At 38.8% G+C, this 21,413-nt stretch overlaps 4 protein-coding genes across 4 annotated transcripts; all 4 read left to right on the top strand.

Moving 5' to 3' along the window:
* The first annotated feature begins 2,522 nt into the window (after positions 1-2,522).
* On the top strand, positions 2,523-3,664 carry LOC130471776 (uncharacterized). The gene is made up of 2 exons (XM_056842076.1): positions 2,523-2,763; positions 2,916-3,664. Exons 1-2 carry the CDS (start codon positions 2,523-2,525, stop codon positions 3,662-3,664), a joined length of 990 nt encoding a protein of 329 aa, XP_056698054.1.
* An 86-nt stretch (positions 3,665-3,750) lies between these two features.
* LOC110787804 (uncharacterized) lies at positions 3,751-9,735 on the top strand. Its single transcript, XM_056842075.1, has 7 exons — positions 3,751-4,440; positions 4,536-4,887; positions 4,990-5,109; positions 5,192-5,391; positions 5,470-5,946; positions 6,013-7,073; positions 9,282-9,735. Exons 1-7 carry the CDS (start codon positions 3,751-3,753, stop codon positions 9,733-9,735), a joined length of 3,354 nt encoding a protein of 1,117 aa, XP_056698053.1.
* LOC130471775 (uncharacterized) lies at positions 9,732-10,927 on the top strand. The gene is made up of 2 exons (XM_056842074.1): positions 9,732-10,421; positions 10,517-10,927. Exons 1-2 carry the CDS (start codon positions 9,732-9,734, stop codon positions 10,925-10,927), a joined length of 1,101 nt encoding a protein of 366 aa, XP_056698052.1.
* Positions 10,928-18,455: 7,528 nt separating this feature from the next.
* On the top strand, positions 18,456-19,874 carry LOC130471772 (uncharacterized). Its single transcript, XM_056842067.1, has 2 exons — positions 18,456-18,839; positions 18,906-19,874. The coding sequence occupies exons 1-2, from the start codon at positions 18,456-18,458 to the stop codon at positions 19,872-19,874; spliced, it is 1,353 nt and encodes a 450-aa protein (XP_056698045.1).
* The last annotated feature ends 1,539 nt before the right edge of the window (positions 19,875-21,413 follow it).

Genomic DNA, 21,413 nt, shown 5'->3' with positions numbered 1-21,413 from the left:
ATATCGAAGTCACAAAGGATCCCTAATCCAGCTCATTGAAAGGTGGACGACCAATGACTAATGAAGATTAGATTGCAAGTAGATTACTTAGTTATGTTTCTTGAACTAAAGTGACTGGATGTCAGAATCTTTTGCATAGATACTTATTGGATCTTGTATCGGATTGACCATGAGAACGCTTTAAGAGATTAAAGTCATGTCATAGGTAGTTCTCATTAATGGTGATTAGAAACCGTTCCTCAGAACATGAGCGATTATGTCTGCTCGTTTGAGAATTAGTTGGCTTTGATACTAGCTAAACGTCGCACCGTATAAGGAGGCTATAAAAGCAGTTATTGGGCATACTATGAATCAAAGTGAGTGGTCATAGATTGCAAGAATGGATTGTCCTCCTATCTTTGATAGGATATGGTGTTGTTGTGTAACAAGGCCTCTCGGAGAGTTAGATACTGTAAAATGCATGGTCGTGCTCAGAATTGTTAGGCTTAACCTTCTGCAAAAGTTTGACAGTTGAACTCTATAATCCGAGAAACACTTCTGGACCTAATAAGGATGGCTTGGATCTTATCTTATGTTTAGCAAGTAACACTAAGCGACAAAGGAATGTGGATGCACACTAGTCTGAATGACAAGTGGGAGATTGAAGGAAATATGTCCTTCACCCAAGGTGCATTAAGTCTAATACCAAGGTTCAGATTAATTGCGAACAATTAATTCAGTGAGATCAAGTGATCAGAACAGCTAGCTGGAGCAATGCTTCCGATCAATGAGTTCTAATGGATATTGAACTCACAACTTACTCTTGGCTGAACCTACAAGGTCACACCAATGACACGTAACAGATCACCGGATTAAATGAATCGGAAATTCATTTAATAGCTTTTCGGGAATTAGTTGGAAACGTATTATACGATACGACCTTTGTCGGAATCGTATATCATATCGCGAATATTCGTAAGCTGGACGACACGAATAAATCGTATCGTACGACGGTGATTCGTCGTATACGAAACGATAAATAATATATATCGGAAATATATTAAATCGCGAATACGAAGGGCATCGGAGTTGCCGGCCCGTCGAGCCAAGCACGTAAGCGTGCAAGGCCCAACGAGCCAGCAAGCTCGCGAGCCAAGGCAAGTGAGGCAAGCCCATTGGGCGCGAGCACGCAGCAGCTAGCAATAGCGCAACAGCAGCGACGAGCGAGCAAGGCCCACGGCCCAGCTGCTCGGCGCGCGCGCTGTGGGCTTCGGCCTGCAGTGTGTCGCTGGGCGCGGGCGTGTGTTCGTGTTGCTTGGCTCGCACGGCTTGCTAGCCGGCCTTGCTTCTTGCTTGGTCGGTTAGTAAGGTTAATGATATAACCTTACAACCTTGTTTCCAACACACACACAATTCATACACTCAAACCCTATAGACACAGAGAACCCTAATTCTCTCTGTGCCTCCAAAGTGAGTTCTTCCCAAAAGTAAAGTATCTTGATCAATTGTCTAAGCTACGATTATCAAGACGGATCTGATCGTGTCGGTGAACCAAGTAGAGGAACGACAAGTGGAGTTCTTTGTTCGTGTTCGTTGACAGATTATTGTGGAAAACACGCTTCGAATGTAAGTTTGCTTAATCTGTGCTTTATACATGTTTCCTGGCTTTGGGGATTGTTACGCACATGTTATTATGTTTAACTGTATTCCCTACACCCTAGACTTGTACGTACCTTGAGTACCTAAGCGTAGGGGCCACTTTGCAATAACGAGCACTCACTTAGAAATCACCTCCTATCATCAAAATAATGAAACTTAAATTATTTCCATGTTCATTAAATTTCCAGCAACTTTATAAAATCTAAAACCTCATTTAAACTTTAGAATTCAATCGTTTTTCAATAATATAATCGTCTCAATCTGCAAAACCAATCCCTAGTACGAAAACATATTTTTTCCGCCTTTAAAATCAATAAAAATCAACACTTTAAGCCTTTATTCAAATTTGGAAATATAATTGATTATCATAATTAAAATCATCACCTAATTATGCTAATCAATTTACTCATTAAGTCTAGGTTAAAACCCTAACTTAAAAATCCCAATAAAACCAATTTAACATCATAAAAATCATCTTACATTTACTTCTCTCTCTCTCTCTCATGGTGTGGTGCACGTTAAGGTTGCTTTGCTAACGTACGCCACCCTTGTTAATGGCGAGGAAGAAGAAAACGCAGAAGCTTGAGATTGTTCAGGTTAATGAGGAAGCTTCCTCTCTTCTTCATCAAGAAGTTTCGAGTCCTAAGAACCAGAACCAACTCAGAAAACAAGTACCAATTCCTGATGAACCTCGGGGTAGTGAAGGTCTAGTGACACCGGCGCCGCCACCTCATCCTTGCTATGGGCCGTCGTCTATGGAACGTAAGGACAACTTTCAAGCTTATCAGTATTCGATTAGTGGGTCGCAGTCAGTTCACACTGATCTAAATCGACCGCCATCATTGGTTGAAGCTTTGGAAGAGTTCTAGGAGGATAGCCATCGAATGGTGGTGGGAAAGGATAGGGTGGACTTGCTGGTGAGAAGTGTCAATGTTGTTCTCAAGGAGATGCAACATAGGGGTGCGTTGAAGGAGAACCCAGGTGTAGATCCAGCCCAGAAAACAGGGGATGTCCGTACACAAACAGAGTATGGAGTGAGTGGTGCACAGCCAACTCAAAGGCGACTGAATATGGATCCAAAACCATGGGTGAATTTGTTTAAAGGTAGTACTCTTCCTTCTAAAGGTATTGCGTTGAATTTTATTGCTCCCACAGTTTGTGATGGCACACCCATAGCTATACTTGATAAGAATAAGATTCAGAAAATGAATGATCTGTCATGTATGTGGTTGGGGAAAAGCCTTAGATTGGTGCTATATTGAGATTCATTGAAAAAGAATGGCATCAAGTTAACAAACCTCAGATTTTCCTCCATGATGAGGGCTATTTTGTGATTAGATTTCAGTCAAAGAAGGACAAGGAATCAGTTCTGGGGGCTGGTCCTCATATGTTCTTTGGCAAACCTATGATTTTTAAACCTTGGACAGCAAGTTTTAATTTCCAGGAGGAATTATTGAGGGTAGTTCCAGTGTGGGTTAGATTGCCTAACTTACCATTAAGCTGTTGGGGGGGGGGGGGGGGTGATTCATTGAGCAGAATAGGGAGCTTGCTTGGAGATCCTCTATTTGCTGATGATTGTACTTCTAAGCAACAAAGAATATCCTTTGCTCGAATTCTCATTGAGGTGGATGTAACTGGTGATTTGCCTAAATCTGTGCAGATTCAGGATCCTATGGGTAACATTGTTAAACAGGTGGTTGAGTATGAGTGGCTGCCACCATACTGCCAGAACTGTAAGATTGTGGGACATGATTGTACTCAGACAAAAGTCAATACTACAAGATTTAGACCAGCTGCTGTTCAGAAAAAAAAGGTTGTGAAGGTGGGGAAACCTAAAGCTGTGCAACCAGCTCCTGAAGCAAAAGACACTGATGACTTGAATAATAAAACTGCTGCTCAAGAGAATGATGGAGAGAATGGAGAGTTGTCTGTTACTGATAGACCCTTTACTCAACTTGCTCCAATTCATGATGAAGGGTGGAGGGTTGTTTCAAGGAGAAGAAGAGATATAAGAACTCCAGCTTAGACTGTGGGGCTTGCTGAGGTTCATTTGAGTGGGGGGGGGGATTTGGTTGTTGGTAGTGATGGAATGGACTTCTCAACTGATCCACCATGAATATCAGTACCTGGAATATGAGGGGATTGAATGATCCCATTAAAGTAGTTGAAATAAAGAAGTTTTTGGCTAGTAATAACATTAGTGTTGTAGCTTTGTTAGAAACTAAAGTTCAGGAGAAGAATAGTAGTAAAATTCAGAAGAAAATAGGGAATGGGTGGCAGTGGATTATGAACTATGAGTGTTCTCCTAGAGGAAGGGTTTGGATTTGCTGGAAGTATGCTGTGGTTTCAGTTCAGCTTCTTCACAAAACCGAGTTCTGTATTCACTGTACTGTTGCTACAAAGAACGGCCTTTTTAGTACTACCTTTTCAGCTGTGTATGGTTTACACTCCGTTGATACTAGAAAACCTATGTGGAGAGAGATTACCAACTTCAGTAGTACTGTTACTTGTCCTTGGCTAGTCATGGGTGATTTTAATGCAGTTTTGTTAGCTCCTGATAGAGTAAATGGCAATGCAGTTACTGAGGGAGAAACTAAATACTTTGATAGCTGTATGGATTTGGCAGGGTTGGCTGAGCTTAAAAGTTGTAGGAGTTACTACTCTTGGAGCAATAAGGGGCAAGGCAATTTGAGAATATGTTCCAGAATATATAGAGCTATTGCCAATGCACTTTGGCATTCTAAGTTTGTTGATGCTGTGGTGGATTACTTGCCTCCAGGGATTTCTGATCATTCCCCCCTAGTTATGTCTTGTAATATTCATTTGGGAGGAGGTAGTAGACCTTTTAAATTTTTTAACTATATGGCAGATCATGCTCAATTTCTTGATGTGGTTAGAAAGGGATGGATGTTTCCTGTCCAAGGAGTGGTTCCATGCTGAAGGTATGGACTAAGCTGAAAGCAGTAAAGCAAGGCTTGAAGGAGCTTCATCACAAAGATTTTGCTAAGCTTGATGAGAGAATTGAGGGGTTGAGGGTTGATTTGGGTCAAATTCAGACTCAGTTAGCAGCTTGCCCTACTGATAGTAATGTGCAGCAAAGTGAGAGGGAGTGTAGTGAGACCCTTAAGAAGTTCTTGCATATTCAGGAAAGTGCCTATAGACAGAAAGCAAGAATTCAGTGGTTGCAAGTAGGAGATTCTAATTCTAAGTTATTTTTTAGTGCAATGAAGGAGAGGATAGCTAAGAATAGTATTGATATCTTATATGATGATACTGGAAAGAAGCTAAGCACTACTCAGGAAATTTAGGAGGAAGTTAGCTCTTTCTATAAGCAATTGATTGGTACTGCAGCTAGCTCCTTGATTGGTGTGGATGTTGGGGTGGTTAGGAAAGGGAAACAGCTTTCTGCTACTGATGCAGAAATGTTGGTGGTTCCTATCTCAGATGCAGAAATTGATGCAGCTATCAAAGGTATTGATATCAATAAAGCTCCTGGGCTTGATGGTTTCAATAGTTTGTTTTTTTCTTAAAGCTTGGGGGATTGTGAAAGCAGATGTCTATGAAGCAGTGAAAGAGTTCTTTAGAACTGGAGTGATGTTGAAGCAAGTGAACAACACTTCAGTTACTCTTGTGCCTAAGATACAGAATGCTTCATGTGTGAAGGATTTTAGGCCAATAGCTTGCTGTTTAGTTGTTTACAAAATTATCTCCAAAATTCTTACTGCTAGAATGCAAAGTGTTATTGGGAAAGTTGTAAGTTGTTCTCAATCTGGCATTATTCCTGGTTGATCTATTTCTGATAACATCTTGCTATCTTATGAGCTGGTGAAGTGCTATTCTAGAAAATATATTTCTCCTAGGTGTATGATTAAGGTGGATCTGAAAAAAGCTTATGACTCCTTGGAGTGGCCTTTCTTGAAAACTATGTTGTCAGAGTTAGGTTTCCCTGTGAAGTTTGTGAATTGGGTGATGCAATGCCTCTATTCTGTCTCTTATTCTATTATGATAAATGGTTGCCCCACAAAACCAATTCCTGCAAATAAGGGTTTGAGGCAAGGTGATCCTATTTCACCTTACTTGTTTTCTTTGGGTATGGAATATCTGTCAAGGTGTCTTCCTGCACTTGCTGATAATCCTGAGTTCTCTTATCACCCTAGATGCAAAAAGCTGGATCTCACCCATATGATGTTTGCTGATGATTTACTGATGTTCTCCAGAGCTGATGAGAGTGCTGTGAAGGCTCTTTTTGATGCTTTTACCAAGTTTTCCTTGGCTTCTGGATTGGAGGCTAACTTGCATAAAAGTGAGGTTTACTTGGCTGGAGTTTCTAACCATGTTGCTTCCAATATTGTTAGTTAAATTGGGGTCCCTCAGGGGTCTTTTCCATTCAGATACCTGGGTGTTCCTCTCACAACTAGGAAGCTGTCATTTACATACTGCAAGCATCTCATTGATAGAACTGTTGCTAGAATCAAGAGCTGGACTTCTAAATTTCTTTCCTATGCAGGCAGGTTACAACTGGTGAAATCTGTTCTTTTTGGTATCCAACTTTACTGGTGCCAGATATTTGTTATGCCTAAAAAAGTGATGAAAGAAATTCAGAGAATTTGTAGATGTTTCTTGTGGTCAGGCACTGATGCAGAATCTAGGAAAGCTTCAGTCTCTTGGGAGCAATTATGTTTTCCTAAGAGTTGTGGAGGGTGGAATCTTAAAGATCTAACTGTGTGGAACAAAGCAGCAGTTTTGAAGCACTGCTGGGCTTTAGCTTTGAAGCAGGATAGGCTTTGGGTTAGGTGGATTCATGCTTATTACATTCAGCATAGAGACTTCTGGACTATGTCAATTCCTAATGGTTTAACTTGGTCTTTAAGGAAAATTTGGCATAATAGAGAAGTCTTTCTGCAGGCTAATGGAGTTGATCAGTTTGTGCAGGCTGGAAAATTTAAAATTCAGAAAATGTATAAATTTCTTCATCCAGTTGGAGTTCAGGTGGGATGGAAGAGATTGATTTGTAATAGTCATGCTAGTCCAAAGAGTACTTTCATTGTTTGGCTAGCAGTGCAGAACAAGCTAGCTACAAAAGACAGATTGATAAGCTGGCATCTGAATATTGATGGTACTTGTGGATTGTATCAGTTGGAAAGTGAAAGTTTGGATCATTTGTTCTTCTCTTGTTCTTATTCTAAGGAGATTTGGAGACAGGTTCTGATTCATCTAGGAGTGACTAGAGCTGTTTTGCCTTGGCAAGAAGAAGTCCAGATTGCAGTGAAGAGAAGCAGAAGTAAAAAGAAGAAGGCTTGCAAGTATAGTATAGCTTTCATTGAGTCAGTTTACTGTATCTGGTTGCAAAGAAATTCTAAGGTGTTTAGGGATCATGTTGATCCAGTCAAAGCTGTTGTTAGCAACATTATGTTTAATGTTGAGTGTAGATGTCAGTAGTGGCTGCTGTAAGCCTTAGCTAGTTTGTGTTGGTTAGCTTGTTGCTGCTGTTGTGGCTGGGTGGACAGTTGGTGTTTTCAGAGTTTGTTAATACACTGATTACTTGGTAAATAAAGCTTATTATTATTTGCCAAAAAGAAACATCATAAAAATCAATTCTTTATTAAATAAACGAATCAGAAAATTCATACTTTAATAATTAAAACAAGCCTAATGAATCAAAACATGTAAATCCTCAAAGCACGGTGTTCACAACCGATTCCCAGCATTTTAATCATTCAAAACAATAATAATATTATAATTTAAAATACGGAATTTAAATAAAATAGTTTAAAGGAATTAGGATTATACCAATCCGGCCTATAGCACGGAACAACCACGAATGAAAGTGATTGGGCGAAAAAGATTGAACAACGAACAAGAACAACACACACACACACACGATGTGTTTGTTCGCGCGGACGAAAGGGACGAAGCAGCAGCAGGCGCGGCACAGCAGCGCGGCACACGGGCGAGTGCACGGGATGGGGCGCGAGCAAGAGAGAGGGACGCGCGCGCTGGGGCGCGAGAGAGCAGGGCACTGCGCGCCAGCGATGGGGCGAGAGAGCATGGCAGCGCGCGAGCAAAGGGGCAAGAGAGAGGGCAGGGCGCGCGCTGGGGCGTGAGGCCGAGCAACAGCTGTAGGGGGTGCTTTTGAGTTCGCATCGCAAGTATGCTCTTTCCCTACAGGGGGGCGGTTTTGTAGAAAACCATTGTATTTTTGTACCTCGGAGGAGTCGCCACCAAACATTATTTAAAGTCTCATTTGGAAAGACCGCAAGTGACTCTATTTTGGATAAGGCTTTGAATCCTCAAAACGGATGGGTGAGATCCGGGCACGGGAACGAGATGCTTATTCCGCGAGCTTTAGAAATTATCCGAGTACGTGATATAGCACTTTCGAAAATATACCCTAGATTAGACTATGTGGGTTTGAATTTTAGAGAAAATAGAATCTCTAATTGTACGACGGTCACTTTTCTTTAAAGGTAATTTAAGGGAACCTAAGATCGGTTTGTCCAAGAAATTATCTTTGTTAAGCGTGATGTAACCTTGCATTTTGTTGTATTTAGCATGTATCGTGATGAAAGCAATAAAGCAACATCATAATTGTAAATAAGTGCGGAATTAGTAAATACAAGACCCCCTAGAAAAGGACTAGGGAGTAGGTCCACATTGCGTAGAAGGACTAGGCAAGTACAGATGCGGAATTGAAAGTGCGATATTGAAATTGCGGAATTGAAAGTGCGATATTCAAATTGCGGTATTGAAAGGTGCATAATTGAAATTACGATATTGAAAGGTGCATAATCGAAATTGCGATATTGAAATTTGTACTTGGGCACATGAGATTCGAACGCCAAGCGGCTCCTTAAAAATAAGTGCGCCCGACACGTATTCAAAGCCAAAAATCTCAACTTGGGAGAAGTTGCTCATCCCAAAGTATCCTAGATTTTGCATATAGAACTTGAACTTGAAAGTTTGAATCTTGAAATATTGATCTTGAAATGATTGAACTTGAACTTGAAATATTGAACTTGTACTTGAAATATTGAAACTTAAGAGACTTGAATCTCAAAGATCGGGCCTTTTATTGTTGAAAAGGTTAGATCTTTGATGTGCTCTTACTTTGAAAGGATCCTAGTTTAGGGAAGTAGTCATGAGCAACCCTAAACATTGTGGGATCTTGAAATTTGAAAACTTGAACTTGTATATTGAAAAATGGAGTCTTGAATCTCAAAAGATTAAACCTTTAGAAGTTAAAAAGGTGTCATCTTTGATTAGACCTTTAGAAGTTAGCAAACCTCAGATTTTCCTCCATGATGAGGGCTATTTTGTGATTAGATTTCAGTCAAAGAAGGACAAGGAATCAGTTCTGGGGGCTGGTCCTCATATGTTCTTTGGCAAACCTATGATTGTTAAACCTTGGATAGCAAGTTTTAATTTCCAGGAGGAAATATTGAGGGTAGTTCCAGTGTGGGTTAGATTGCCTAACTTACCATTAAGCTGTTGGGGGGGGGGGGGGTGATTCATTGAGCAGAATAGGGAGCTTGCTTGGAGATCCTCTATTTGCTGATGATTGTACTTCTAAGCAACAAAGAATATCCTTTGCTCGAATTCTCATTGAGGTGGATGTAACTGGTGATTTGCCTAAATCTGTGCAGATTCAGGATCCTATGGGTAACATTGTTAAACAGGTGGTTGAGTATGAGTGGCTGCCACCATACTGCCAGAACTGTAAGATTGTGGGACATGATTGTACTCAGACAAAAGTCAATACTACAAGATTTAGACCAGCTGCTGTTCAGAAAAAAAAAGGTTGTGAAGGTGGGGAAACCTAAAGCTGTGCAACCAGCTCCTGAAGCAAAAGACACTGATGACTTGAATAATAAAACTGCTGCTCAAGAGAATGATGGAGAGAATGGAGAGTTGTCTGTTACTGATAGACCCTTTACTCCACTTGCTCCAATTCATGATGAAGGGTGGAGGGTTGTTTCAAGGAGAAGAAGAGATATAAGAACTCCAGCTCAGACTGTGGGGCTTGCTGAGGTTCATTTGAGTGAGGGGGATTTGGTTGTTGGTAGTGATGGAGTGGACTTCTCAACTGATCCACCATGAATATCAGTACCTGGAATATGAGGGGATTGAATGATCCCATTAAAGTAGTTGAAATAAAGAAGTTTTTGGCTAGTAATAACATTAGTGTTGTAGCTTTGTTAGAAACTAAAGTTCAGGAGAAGAATAGTAGTAAAATTCAGAAGAAAATAGGGAATGGGTGGCAGTGGATTATGAACTATGAGTGTTCTCCTAGAGGAAGGGTTTGGATTGGCTGGAAGCATGCTGTGGTTTCAGTTCAGCTTCTTCACAAAACCGAGTTCTGTATTCACTGTACTGTTGCTTCAAAGAATGGCCTTTTTAGTACTACCTTTTCAGCTGTGTATGGTTTACTCTCCGTTGATACTAGAAAACCTATGTGGAGAGAGATTACCAACTTCAGTAGTACTGTTACTTGTCCTTGGCTAGTCATGGGTGATTTTAATGCAGTTTTGTTAGCTGCTGATAGAGTAAATGGCAATGTAGTTACTGAGGGAGAAACTAAAGACTTTGATAGCTGTATGGATTCTGCAGGGTGTGCTGAGCTTAAAAGTTGTGGGAGTTACTACTCTTGGAGCAATAAGGGGCAAGGCAATTTGAGAATATGTTCCAGAATAGATAGAGCTATTGCCAATGCACTTTGGCATTCTAAGTTTGTTGATGCTGTGGTGGATTACTTGCCTCCAGGGATTTATGATCATTCCCCCCTAGTTATGTCTTGTAATATTCATTTGGGAGGAGGTAGTAGACCTTTTAAATTTTTTAACTATATGGCAGATCATGCTCAATTTCTTGATGTGGTTAGAAAGGGATGGATGTTTCCTGTCCAAGGAGTGGTTCCATGCTGAAGGTATGGACTAAGCTGAAAGTAGTAAAGCAAGGCTTGAAGGAGCTTCATCACAAAGATTTTGCTAAGCTTGATGAGAGAATTGAGGGGTTAAGGGTTGATTTGGGTAAAATTCAGACTCAGTTAGCAGCTTGCCCTACTGATAGTAATGTGCAGCAAAGTGAGAGGGAGTGTAGTGAGACCCTTAAGAAGTTCTTGCATATTCAGGAAAGTGCCTATAGACAGAAAGCAAGAATTCAGTGGTTGCAAGTAGGAGATTCTAATTCTAAGTTATTTTTTAGTGCAATGAAGGAGAGGATAGCTAAGAATAGTATTGATATCTTATATGATGATACTGGAAAGAAGCTAAGCACTACTCAGGAAATTTAGGAGGAAGTTAGCTCTTTCTATAAGCAATTGATTGGTACTGCAGCTAGCTCCTAGATTGGTGTGGATGTTGGGGTGGTTAGGAAAGGGAAACAGCTTTCTGCTACTGATGCAGAAATGTTGGTGGTTCCTATCTCAGATGCAGAAATTGATGCAGCTATCAAAGGTATTGATATCAATAAAGCTCCTGGGCTTGATGGTTTCAATAGTTTGTTTTTTTCTTAAAGCTTGGGGGATTGTGAAAGCAGATGTCTATGAAGCAGTGAAAGAGTTCTTTAGAACTGGAGTGATGTTGAAGCAAGTGAACAACACTTCAGTTACTCTTGTGCCTAAGATACAAAATGCTTCATGTGTGAAGGATTTTAGGCCAATAGCTTGCTGTTCAGTTGTTTACAAAATTATCTCCAAAATTCTTACTGCTAGAATGCAAAGTGTTATTGGGAAAGTTGTAAGTTATTCTCAATCTGGCTTCATTCCATGTAGATCTATTTCTGATAACATCTTGCTATCTTGTGAGCTGGTGAAGTGCTATTCTAGAAAACATATTTCTCTTAGGTGTATGATTAAGGTGGATCTGAAAAAAGCTTATGACTCCTTGGAGTGGCCTTTCTTGAAAACTATCACTACGGGAAAACACGGCGCTTTTCGACGCTTTTTTGGTCATATATCGACGGCTTGAAGCGTCGAAAAATAGCATATCAACGCTTCTTTGAACAGTCAAAATATTCACGGTCGATATTTTTCGACGCTCTATGTCGTCGATATTTACTCCATTAAGACGCTTTTTTCAGTCACTATTTTCCATATTTCGACGCTTTCTTTGGTCGACATATTTCGACACCCTGTTGCGTCGCTATTTGCTCCACTTTCGCGCAATACGAATGCATTTTTCGACTCTTTGCTCCGTCATTTCTCGTGTTTACATTTTCGTTCCCCCAAATCAAGACCCTTTTGAGGGTCACAATTTGATAATATATTTTTACCGCCAAAAAAATTTAGACTCTTCTAAGCGTCACAATTTACTCTAAAAACATATATTGAGCACAAATAAAAGCACAATCAAATATAAATATTAATATACTATGTTATCATAAAGCTGCTTTAATTTATACTTAACAATAATGTAGCATGCAAATAGTGATAATACCATCCATACGATAATTTGTACCGTACGTCTAATGAAGCTGAAATAAAAACAATTCCTCGCATGATTTTTATACATTAATCAAGATAGTCCAAAACTAGAATAAAAATAATTTCCTAATTAACTAGGACTAATTAACCGAGTAAATCTTATCCCCGTGCTAGCTTGTTTCAAGATAACTTGTTGATCTCTTGATCACGTTTTACCATTTACCCTTGAATCAACAATATCTGCAAAGAAAATTTAATGTGTCAAACATATGTTTCTTTGGTAAATAAGCAATCTAATAACCAATGTAAAAACCAAAACATCGTTTTTCCTGCCTCAAAACAACCTTAGGCAAACAACAAAAAACATTCATCGAAAAAGAAAACTACCCGACTTTGTCCATCATAAAATCCAGCTCTTCTGTTCAGATGGTCTATTTCTTAATGGAAGAATCAGTAGTGTCGGCTACAGAGAAGAGCACACACATAGTTACTAATCTAGCTAGGACGGAGATGTTACTGACTTATAAGAGTCCGGCTTTCTCGCGGACAGTGGTTTTAGATCCAGCTGTAGAAACCAGTAGTTTTAGTCCCAACGCAACAACAATAACTCTCAAGACATAGCTGTTGAACATAAACTAGTATAGCTGAAAAGAAGGGCATCAAGTCAAAGGCAACCTCTAACTCACACACACCAGAAACTAAACAGCACAAACCCGCAACAGAAAAAAGACAACAAATCCCAGACACCTATAGTCAACAAAGTCACAACAAATGCAGCAGTAACAGTTCAGAGAAAGGAACTAGACTGCACTAATCTACTCAGTAGTAGTAATCACTCAAAATTCTAACTTAATGTGCTAATATTGGTGTACCAAACTGTCATTATGCAGTAAATAAAAAAAAACAAATAGTAAGTATATAAAAAGTATAAAAGAAAAAGATAATACCCAGTGTAACAACAACAGGGAAGGAGAAATTCACCAATTGCTCCAATTATTGTCCCAACAATAGACTGCCGACTATTGAAAACAAAAATTAAATAAAATAGAAAATAATTAGTACACCATTTTATCCTATTGCAAAACAGAGAACTAAGGATCACGACTACAATTCATCTTTGTCCTTGAATTAAGAATGCAGTTATACCATTGGAAAAACGTGAAATAACAATATTATGAACAATTAGACCATTGAGAAGTCCTATTTTAAAATCATACTTTGATCCGCTACCTGTATGATATCCAACATAAATTAAATTTGTGTAGTATAATGCATACCTCCAGCCTACAGAAATAGCAAATAGTTCTTTATGCAGTAATTCAATCAATTAGAGAAGCTTTTGGGATGAGCGACTATTTAGTATTTACGTATTACGTGTATCACTGTTTCTAGGTCTGTGCAAGATTGTCCAAGAGCCTTTTTATACCTAGGACAATACTCTGAGAAATTACCTTACTTTTGGCAACAGTGTCCATGTCTCATGTCTCGACCTACTTTTCACCATTGCCACCAGAATCATCATTAATCTAAAAAAAGCATTTTAATATGCCACATTTCAGGTACGATACGCTACTGTGTAGCTGATGTAACTCTTATCAGATCAATTCTGATCAGTTCTGTTCTGATCAATTCAGTGTGAGGATGTTCTTAAGAGAGTAATTCTCATTGCGAGGCATTGTATTGTGTGTCTCAAGGAGGAAGAGTTTTTTTTATTGTTTATCATCCTTTAATCTTTTTTCCTTGGTTCTTTACCTTCGGCACTTATCACCAGCCTTGGCCTTATTCCATGAAAGATCTTTTAACTTGGAAAGAAAAGAAAGGTTGGCTTGCTTAAGTGGAAGATGATTCTAGTAGCAATCTGGAATTGCACATGGAAAGAAAAAAACGAAAGGAATTTCAGGACATGACTTCCCCTTGTCAAGGTCTCAAGTTCTTTTCCCAACATTTAATTTTGTAGTTAAACTAAATCATGATAGTTTGAAGGCACTAGTTCTTTTTCAAGTTTTTGCTTACCCCCTCCTTTTCTATATGGGTGGCACTCCATCCATGACTTCCAAATATATCTCTTTATGACTTGCAAAAACAAGTATTCAAAAGCAGTTGCTTGTATTTTGGTCACGAAATAAAGGAAGAACACATAGGTAAACCCCAAGTATAGTAAACAGATTCTTAACCGGGATTGTAGATTGAAAAGTACGCATGAACCAGACATTAATAATAGTTTTGACTATTAACTATTTCCACCGGTAATTGAATCTCGAATATGTACACTTTTAAGTTTACAGACACCACAGACATACATATGAATAAAAAAGGTAACTAGAAATTCAACCTTATAGGAGCTTAAATGTGAGTTACAGACTAAAAGGCTCCCAAAGACACGAAATTGCACCCTTAGAGCTCAGGTTTCAACCGGCTAAAGGGTTTACATCATCACAGAAAGCATGCTTACAAGAGCCAAGGGCCACTATCACAAACATAGTTCCAGCAAATTTATTTCTGCTTCTAAGTTTAGACCCCAGCCAAGAAAAAAAAGATCCAGCAAATATATGAAGTATAAAGAAAGAGAAAAGTAAGAGTAAACCGTAATTGTGCTTCTTGAATCAGCCATTAGAGTGTACTAATCCGACATCGTGCTTTCGTCTCTTTCGGACGACCATTGAAGTTCCCAGCTTGACTTGCTCTCAGGTTGTCTTAACCTTTCAATTGTAAGGACATTCATTTTTAAACAAGAACTGATCTACCTATTTGATACCAATTATCAAACTACACTAGCAGTAAAACAGGGGGGGGGGGGGCAGGAAGGCAGGAGCACAATGATCAGTCATCAAACAACCATTCTTAAAGAATAAAATCATTTTATAATCTCAGGAATTGCAGACGTACTAATAAAATTGTCGTCTTCCCATGTTTAATACGTATGAAATATCCAAATTCGTTCTCACTATGATACCCAAGTGCTTACAATATCTAGCAAGAAATTCTATCCAAGTAACATAATTCGTTGTATAACACACCTACCAAATATACTGCCACAAAAATCTTAGACTAGTAACACCATAACACTGAAGTATTGGAACATCCAAGGTTGGCCAAACACCCAACTGATTTTAACAAAGAATCAAAGTGCACTCGACTTTATATCTACTACATAGTATATTTTAGCATCTAAACCAATAACAATGAGTTATACATCATAAAACTATAGGCAAGGTAATAAAATCAAGATTGATTAAACTAAAATATTAAACAAATACTCATATTCTGTTATAACAAAACATTTGCACACAAATTAAAGCAAGAATATACTTTGACAAATTCAAAAAATCACAAATGAATTAAATATAACTGAATAAAGAAAAATTTTAACCAATTTTAACCCTTCTCATGTCATACTAGAGAAAACCAAAGCTTGTCCGAAAAATAGCGAAAAAACCAAATCGTAAGTTAACAATTAAATACCAAAATTTTGAGATTATAACCCTAACTATTTCGAATAAACCCTAAATTGTGAAAAAGATGAAAAAATGGGAGAAAAGGAAGATCTATGCAAACAAAATTGATTCCTACTTCTAAGTTCAGACCTCTAGCTAAGAAAAAGTTTTAGCAAACATATAAAGTGCAAAAAAAAGATAAAAATAAGAACAAACCTAGCTTAATTGTGCTTCTTGAATCCGCCATTAGAGTGTACAACTCGAACATCGTGCTTTCGAATCTTTCGGCAGTCCATTGAAGTTGGAATTTTGAGATCCTTGAGAAAACCCTAGAAAATCTGAAGAAAAAGGTGAGAGAAATGCAGGAACAGAAATTATGAAATCAAATCTGCAAAATTATAATCACTTTTGAAACGCATACGAGAGTATTTGGTGGAGCAGATAGATTTACAAAATATTAAATTACAACAGTTATCTACTTGCATTAGTATAGAAATAAATCATGGCATGTGCATGTGATTATATGATTGCATGAGTGGTGTATTAGAATGATGTGCAGGTTAACTTGAAGTTATAGGAGAGACTATAATTGTTAATCTTTTAGGAAAACTTAAGTCAGGGATTTTACACAAACTATGACTGAGCAGCCTGAGAATTCTCCAACATGATTAGCCACTAAGACATATTCTAAATCCGTCATATCTCCTTTTTTAGAAAGCTTAAACTTTGCAAGTGATTCTTGTTAAACTTCTGCTAAATTTTCCTTTTGGTTAATCATCTGGCATATGGCTATTGTTTTATTTCCAAATATTTTATTGATGTTTAGTCAACGTGCGTAGTGATATGGAATGGTAAATTTCAAGTGTTATCTGACAAACAATTGCTTGTAAAATTACATAGTCACATTTCTCAGGTTTTCACAAATTGTAGTGATTAAAGTAAGGTGAAATAACAATAAGTGAATGTGTCTTCTGAATTTTCTTGAAAACAATTGCTTGGCATATCCACATATACAGAACAACGATGGTGGGATGGTATAGTTGCATAAACAATAACTAAATAAATGAAGGAAATTACCTAGTCAGTTTATCTGGTTATCAAAGTTGTTTATCTAAATTTTACTTCAGAAGAAAATCAGGTTACCTTATCAAAATTCGAGCCTTGAGCATTTTTTTCTTTTTGGTAAATAAGATATATTTATTACCAAAAGGTAGAAACCACACAACATTCAACCAACGAAACAAGAAGCAAAAGGCGCACAAACCCGCAACCCAAGCTAAAACGCAAAGCAACAAAAGAAAAAAAACAACAGTCAAAACTACAAACAAGCCATCCGCAGCTACAACAAAGACGCAGCAGCAGCAGCAAAGAGTAGCAGCAGAGCCTAGCAAAGAAAGCAGCAGTGCAACCAGAAAAGAAGCAAAGCACTAGAACCACGCTTCAGCAAACAGAACAGCAACAACAACAGAGAAGCACATACCAAAACTTGCAACAGAGTGAGGCTGCAGAAAGCCTGCAAAACAGGCACAAAGCCAGGCAGCCTGTAGGTCTGAACCACAGGCTAGCAGCTTAGAGCACACGGGGAAGAGCTACCTGCAAGTCTAACAGAACAAGAAAAGAAAAAAACAAGCCAGAAACTCTAAGGCAAACACCTAAGACACAAGTTGAAATGAGAAGAAAATAACGCGTATAAAATGCAAGTTGGAAGTTGCAAGGTTGGTAGATTATCTTCCCCAATTCAACTTGGATGATATTATCATATGAGAATATAAAATAATAAACTTTCGGATTTTGACTTAAAATTAAAATTAGAATTTAGTGGGATGACCAATTAACCTGAACATGCCAAGAACAGTGAAAATAAAAAGAGGGTTAACATCCATGGTACCAAACGCAGGAGGCATGATCTACTAAAAATGGCTCAAGTATCGGGGAAGGTACCTAATTGCACAATAAGGCTGCACTTCCTAGATCAATATACGACATAAAATATCTAAAATTAAAATCCAGATCAATCAAAATACAACAACGCAAACTAACAATTAAGTGGATTAACCATATATCAAAAAAATTAAAAAAAATTGAATTTCACATATAAAAATAATAATGCATAGACATTTAAGAAACAATAGGGAATAAAAAAACAAACCTACAAAATATTTTGAGCGAGTTTATTCAACGAACCATAGGAGTGGTGAATCTGATACCCAAAACGCATGGAGGAAGCGAAGATGAAGCGTAAGCAACGATTTCTCGGACTCTCGAGAGCAGCTGGGTTTTCGAGGAGAAAATGAGAGAGAAAGAAGTTAAGGATCTTGATAACTCAAAACAATCCCTGGCGTCGACCACCACGTTCTCCATCAGCGATTGAGTGTGCCCCGATACATCAAGCCTCATGGAAAATTGTAGCATTAATACATATGAATATTTGAAAGAATGTAATTTGAAATTTGGAGAGGAAATAAGTGAATTGAAAACAGAAAGGATGAATTGGTACCTAGGGTTCGTGAAATAGAGGCGGTGAGAATTACAGACGAATTTGGGAGCAACAACGAAGAAGGGCGGTGGAAGGTCGGACAGATTGAAATCTGACAGCGTTCATGAAGTGAGATCCAGTTTGCCACGCCGCCGTTGTTGTTTCTACTATCTCTCTCTCCTCCTTTGAAGCCATAGATTGTCAACCGTTTAGGGATAGTGGGAGTAGAGGTGGGAGTACTGTAAACCGCGATTTTAGAATATGTTAATTAGGCTGAAAATTTTAGATTAGCGGGATAATGGACCTATAAGTGGGCAACACGTGTTTATTTTTAAGAATATTGACGCTGTGTTTGGTCCATATATGTTTCGACTTTTAGGAGCGTCGAAATATGTAAATAAAAAATCCGCGCCTTTAATTTTATTGCGACCCTTTTTGAAACAGTCGAAACCACTCCGTCTATATTTGTATGGTTTTTTTGTAGTGTATGTTGTCAGAGTTAGGTTTCCCTGTGAAGTTTGTGAATTGGGTGATGCAATGCCTCTATTCTGTCTCTTATTCTATTATGATAAATGGTTGCCCCACAAAACCAATTCCTGCAAAGAAGGGTTTGAGGCAAGGTGATCCTATTTCACCTTACTTGTTTTCTTTGGGTATGGAATATCTGTCAAGGTGTCTTCCTGCACTTGCTGATAATCCTGAGTTCTCTTATCACCCTAGATGCAAAAAGCTGGATCTCACCCATATGATGTTTGCTGATGATTTACTGATGTTCTCCAGAGCTGATGAGAGTGCTGTGAAGCCTCTTTTTGATGCTTTTACCAAGTTTTCCTTGGCTTCTGGATTGGAGGCTAACTTGCATAAAAGTGAGGTTTACTTGGCTGGAGTTTCTAACCATGTTGCTTCCAATATTGTTAGTTAAATTGGGGTCCCTCAGGGGTCTTTTCCATTCAGATACCTGGGTGTTCCTCTCACAACTAGGAAGCTGTCATTTACATACTGCAAGCATCTCATTGATAGAACTGTTGCTAGAATCAAGAGCTGGACTTCTAAATTTCTTTCCTATGCAGGCAGGTTACAACTGGTGAAATCTGTTCGTTTTGGTATCCAACTTTACTGGTGCCAGATATTTGTTATGCCTAAAAAAGTGATGAAAGAAATTCAGAGAATTTGTAGATGTTTCTTGTGGTCAGACACTGATGCAAAATCTAGGAAAGCTTCAGTCTCTTGGGAGCAATTATGTTTTCCTAAGAGTTGTGGAGGGTGGAATCTGAAAGATCTAACTGTGTGGAACAAAGCAGCAGTTTTGAAGCACTGCTGGGCTTTAGCCTTGAAGCAGGATAGGCTTTGGGTTAGGTGGATTCATGCTTATTACATTCAGCATAGAGACTTCTGGACTATTCCAATTCCTAATGGTTTAACTTGGTCTTCAAGGAAAATTTGGCATAATAGAGAAGTCTTTCTGCAGGCTAATGGAGTTGATCAGTTTGTGCAGGCTGGAAAATTTAGAATTCAGAAAATGTATAAATTTCTTCATCCATTTGGAGTTCAGGTGGGATGGAAGAGATTGATTTGTAATAGTCATGCTAGTCCAAAGAGTACTTTCATTGTTTGGCTAGCAGTGCAGAACAAGCTAGCTACAAAAGACAGATTGATAAGCTGGCATCTGAATATTGATGGTACTTGTGGATTGTGTCAGTTGGAAAGTGAAAGTTTGGATCATTTGTTCTTCTCTTGTTCTTATTCTAAGGAGATTTGGAGACAGGTTCTGATTCATCTAGGAGTGACTAGAGCTGTTTTGCCTTGGCAAGAAGAAGTCCAGATTGCAGCGAAGAGAAGCAGAAGTAAAAAGAAGAAGGCTTGCAAGTATAGTATAGCTTTCATTGAGTCAGTTTACTGTATCTAGTTGCAAAGAAATTCTAAGTTGTTTAGGGATCATGTTGATCCAGTCAAAGCTATTGGCAACATTATGTTTAATGTTGAGTGTAGATGTCAGTAGTGGCTGCTGTAAGCCTTAGCTAGTTTGTGTTGGTTAGCTTGTTGCTGCTGTTGTGGCTGGGTGGACAGTTGGTGTTTTCAGAGTTTGTTAATACTCTGATTACTTGGTAAATAAAGCTTATTATTATTTGCCAAAAAAAAAACATCATAAAAATCAATTCTTTATTAAATAAACGAATCAGAAAATTCATACTTTAATAATTAAAACTAGCCTAATGAATCACAACACGTAAATCCTCAAAGCACGGTGTTCACAACCGATTCCCAGCATTTTAATCATTCAAAACAATAATAATATTATAATTTAAAATACGGAATTTAAATAAAATAGTTTAAAGGAATTAGGATTATACCAATCCGGCCTATAGCACGGAACACCCACGAATTAAAGTGATTGGGCGAAAAAGATTGAACAACGAACAAGAACAACACACACACACACACGATGTGTTTGTTCGCGCGGACGAAAGGGACGAAGCAGCAGCAGGCGCGGCATAGCAGCGCGGCACACGGGCGAGTGGGCGGGATGGGGCTCGAGCAAGAGAGAGGGACGCGCGCGCTGGGGCGCGAGAGAGCAGGGCACTGCGCGCCAGCGAAGGGGCGAGAGAGCATGGCAGCGCGCGAGCAAAGGGGCAAGAGAGAGAGCAGGGCGCGCGCTGGGGCGTGAGGCCGAGCAACAGCTGTAGGGGGTGTTTTTGAGTTCGCATCGCAAGTATGCTCTTTCCCTACAGGGGGGCGGTTTTGTAGAAAACCATTGTATTTTTGTACCTCGAAGGAGTCGCCACCAAACATTATTTAAAGTCTCATTTGGAAAGACCGCAAGTGACTCTATTTTGGATAAGGCTTTGAATCCTCGAAACGGATGGGTGAGATCCGGGCACGGGAACGAGATGCTTATTCCGCGAGCTTTAGAAATTATTCGAGTACGTGATATAGCACTTTCGAAAATATACCCTAGATTAGACTATGTGGGTTTGAATTTTAGAGAAAATAGAATCTCTAATTGTACGACGGTCACTTTGCTTTAAAGGTAATTTAAGGGAACCTAAGATCGGTTTGTCCAAGAAATTATCTTTGTTAAGCGTGATGTAACCTTGCATTTTGTTGTATTTAGCATGTATCGTGATGAAAGCAATAAAGCAACATCACAATTGTAAATAAGTGCGGAATTAGTAAATACAAGACCCCCTAGAAAAGGACTAGGGAGTAGGTCCACATTGCGTAGAAGGACTAGGCAAGTAAAGATGCGGAATTGAAATGCGGAATTGAAAGTGCGATATTGAAATTGCGGAATTGAAAGTGCGATATTGAAATTGAGGTATTGAAAGGTGCATAATTGAAATTGCGATATTGAAAGGTGCATAATCGAAATTGCGATATTGAAATTAGTACTTGGGCACATGAGATTCGAACGCCAAGCGGCTCCTTAAAAATAAGTGCGCCCGAC

This window comes from Spinacia oleracea, chromosome 4 (assembly GCF_020520425.1).
Source record: "Spinacia oleracea cultivar Varoflay chromosome 4, BTI_SOV_V1, whole genome shotgun sequence".
NCBI classification, from domain to species: domain Eukaryota; kingdom Viridiplantae; phylum Streptophyta; class Magnoliopsida; order Caryophyllales; family Amaranthaceae; genus Spinacia; species Spinacia oleracea.
Note: the sequence above shows the minus strand (reverse complement) of the source record. Positions and strands in the feature narration are given on the sequence as shown.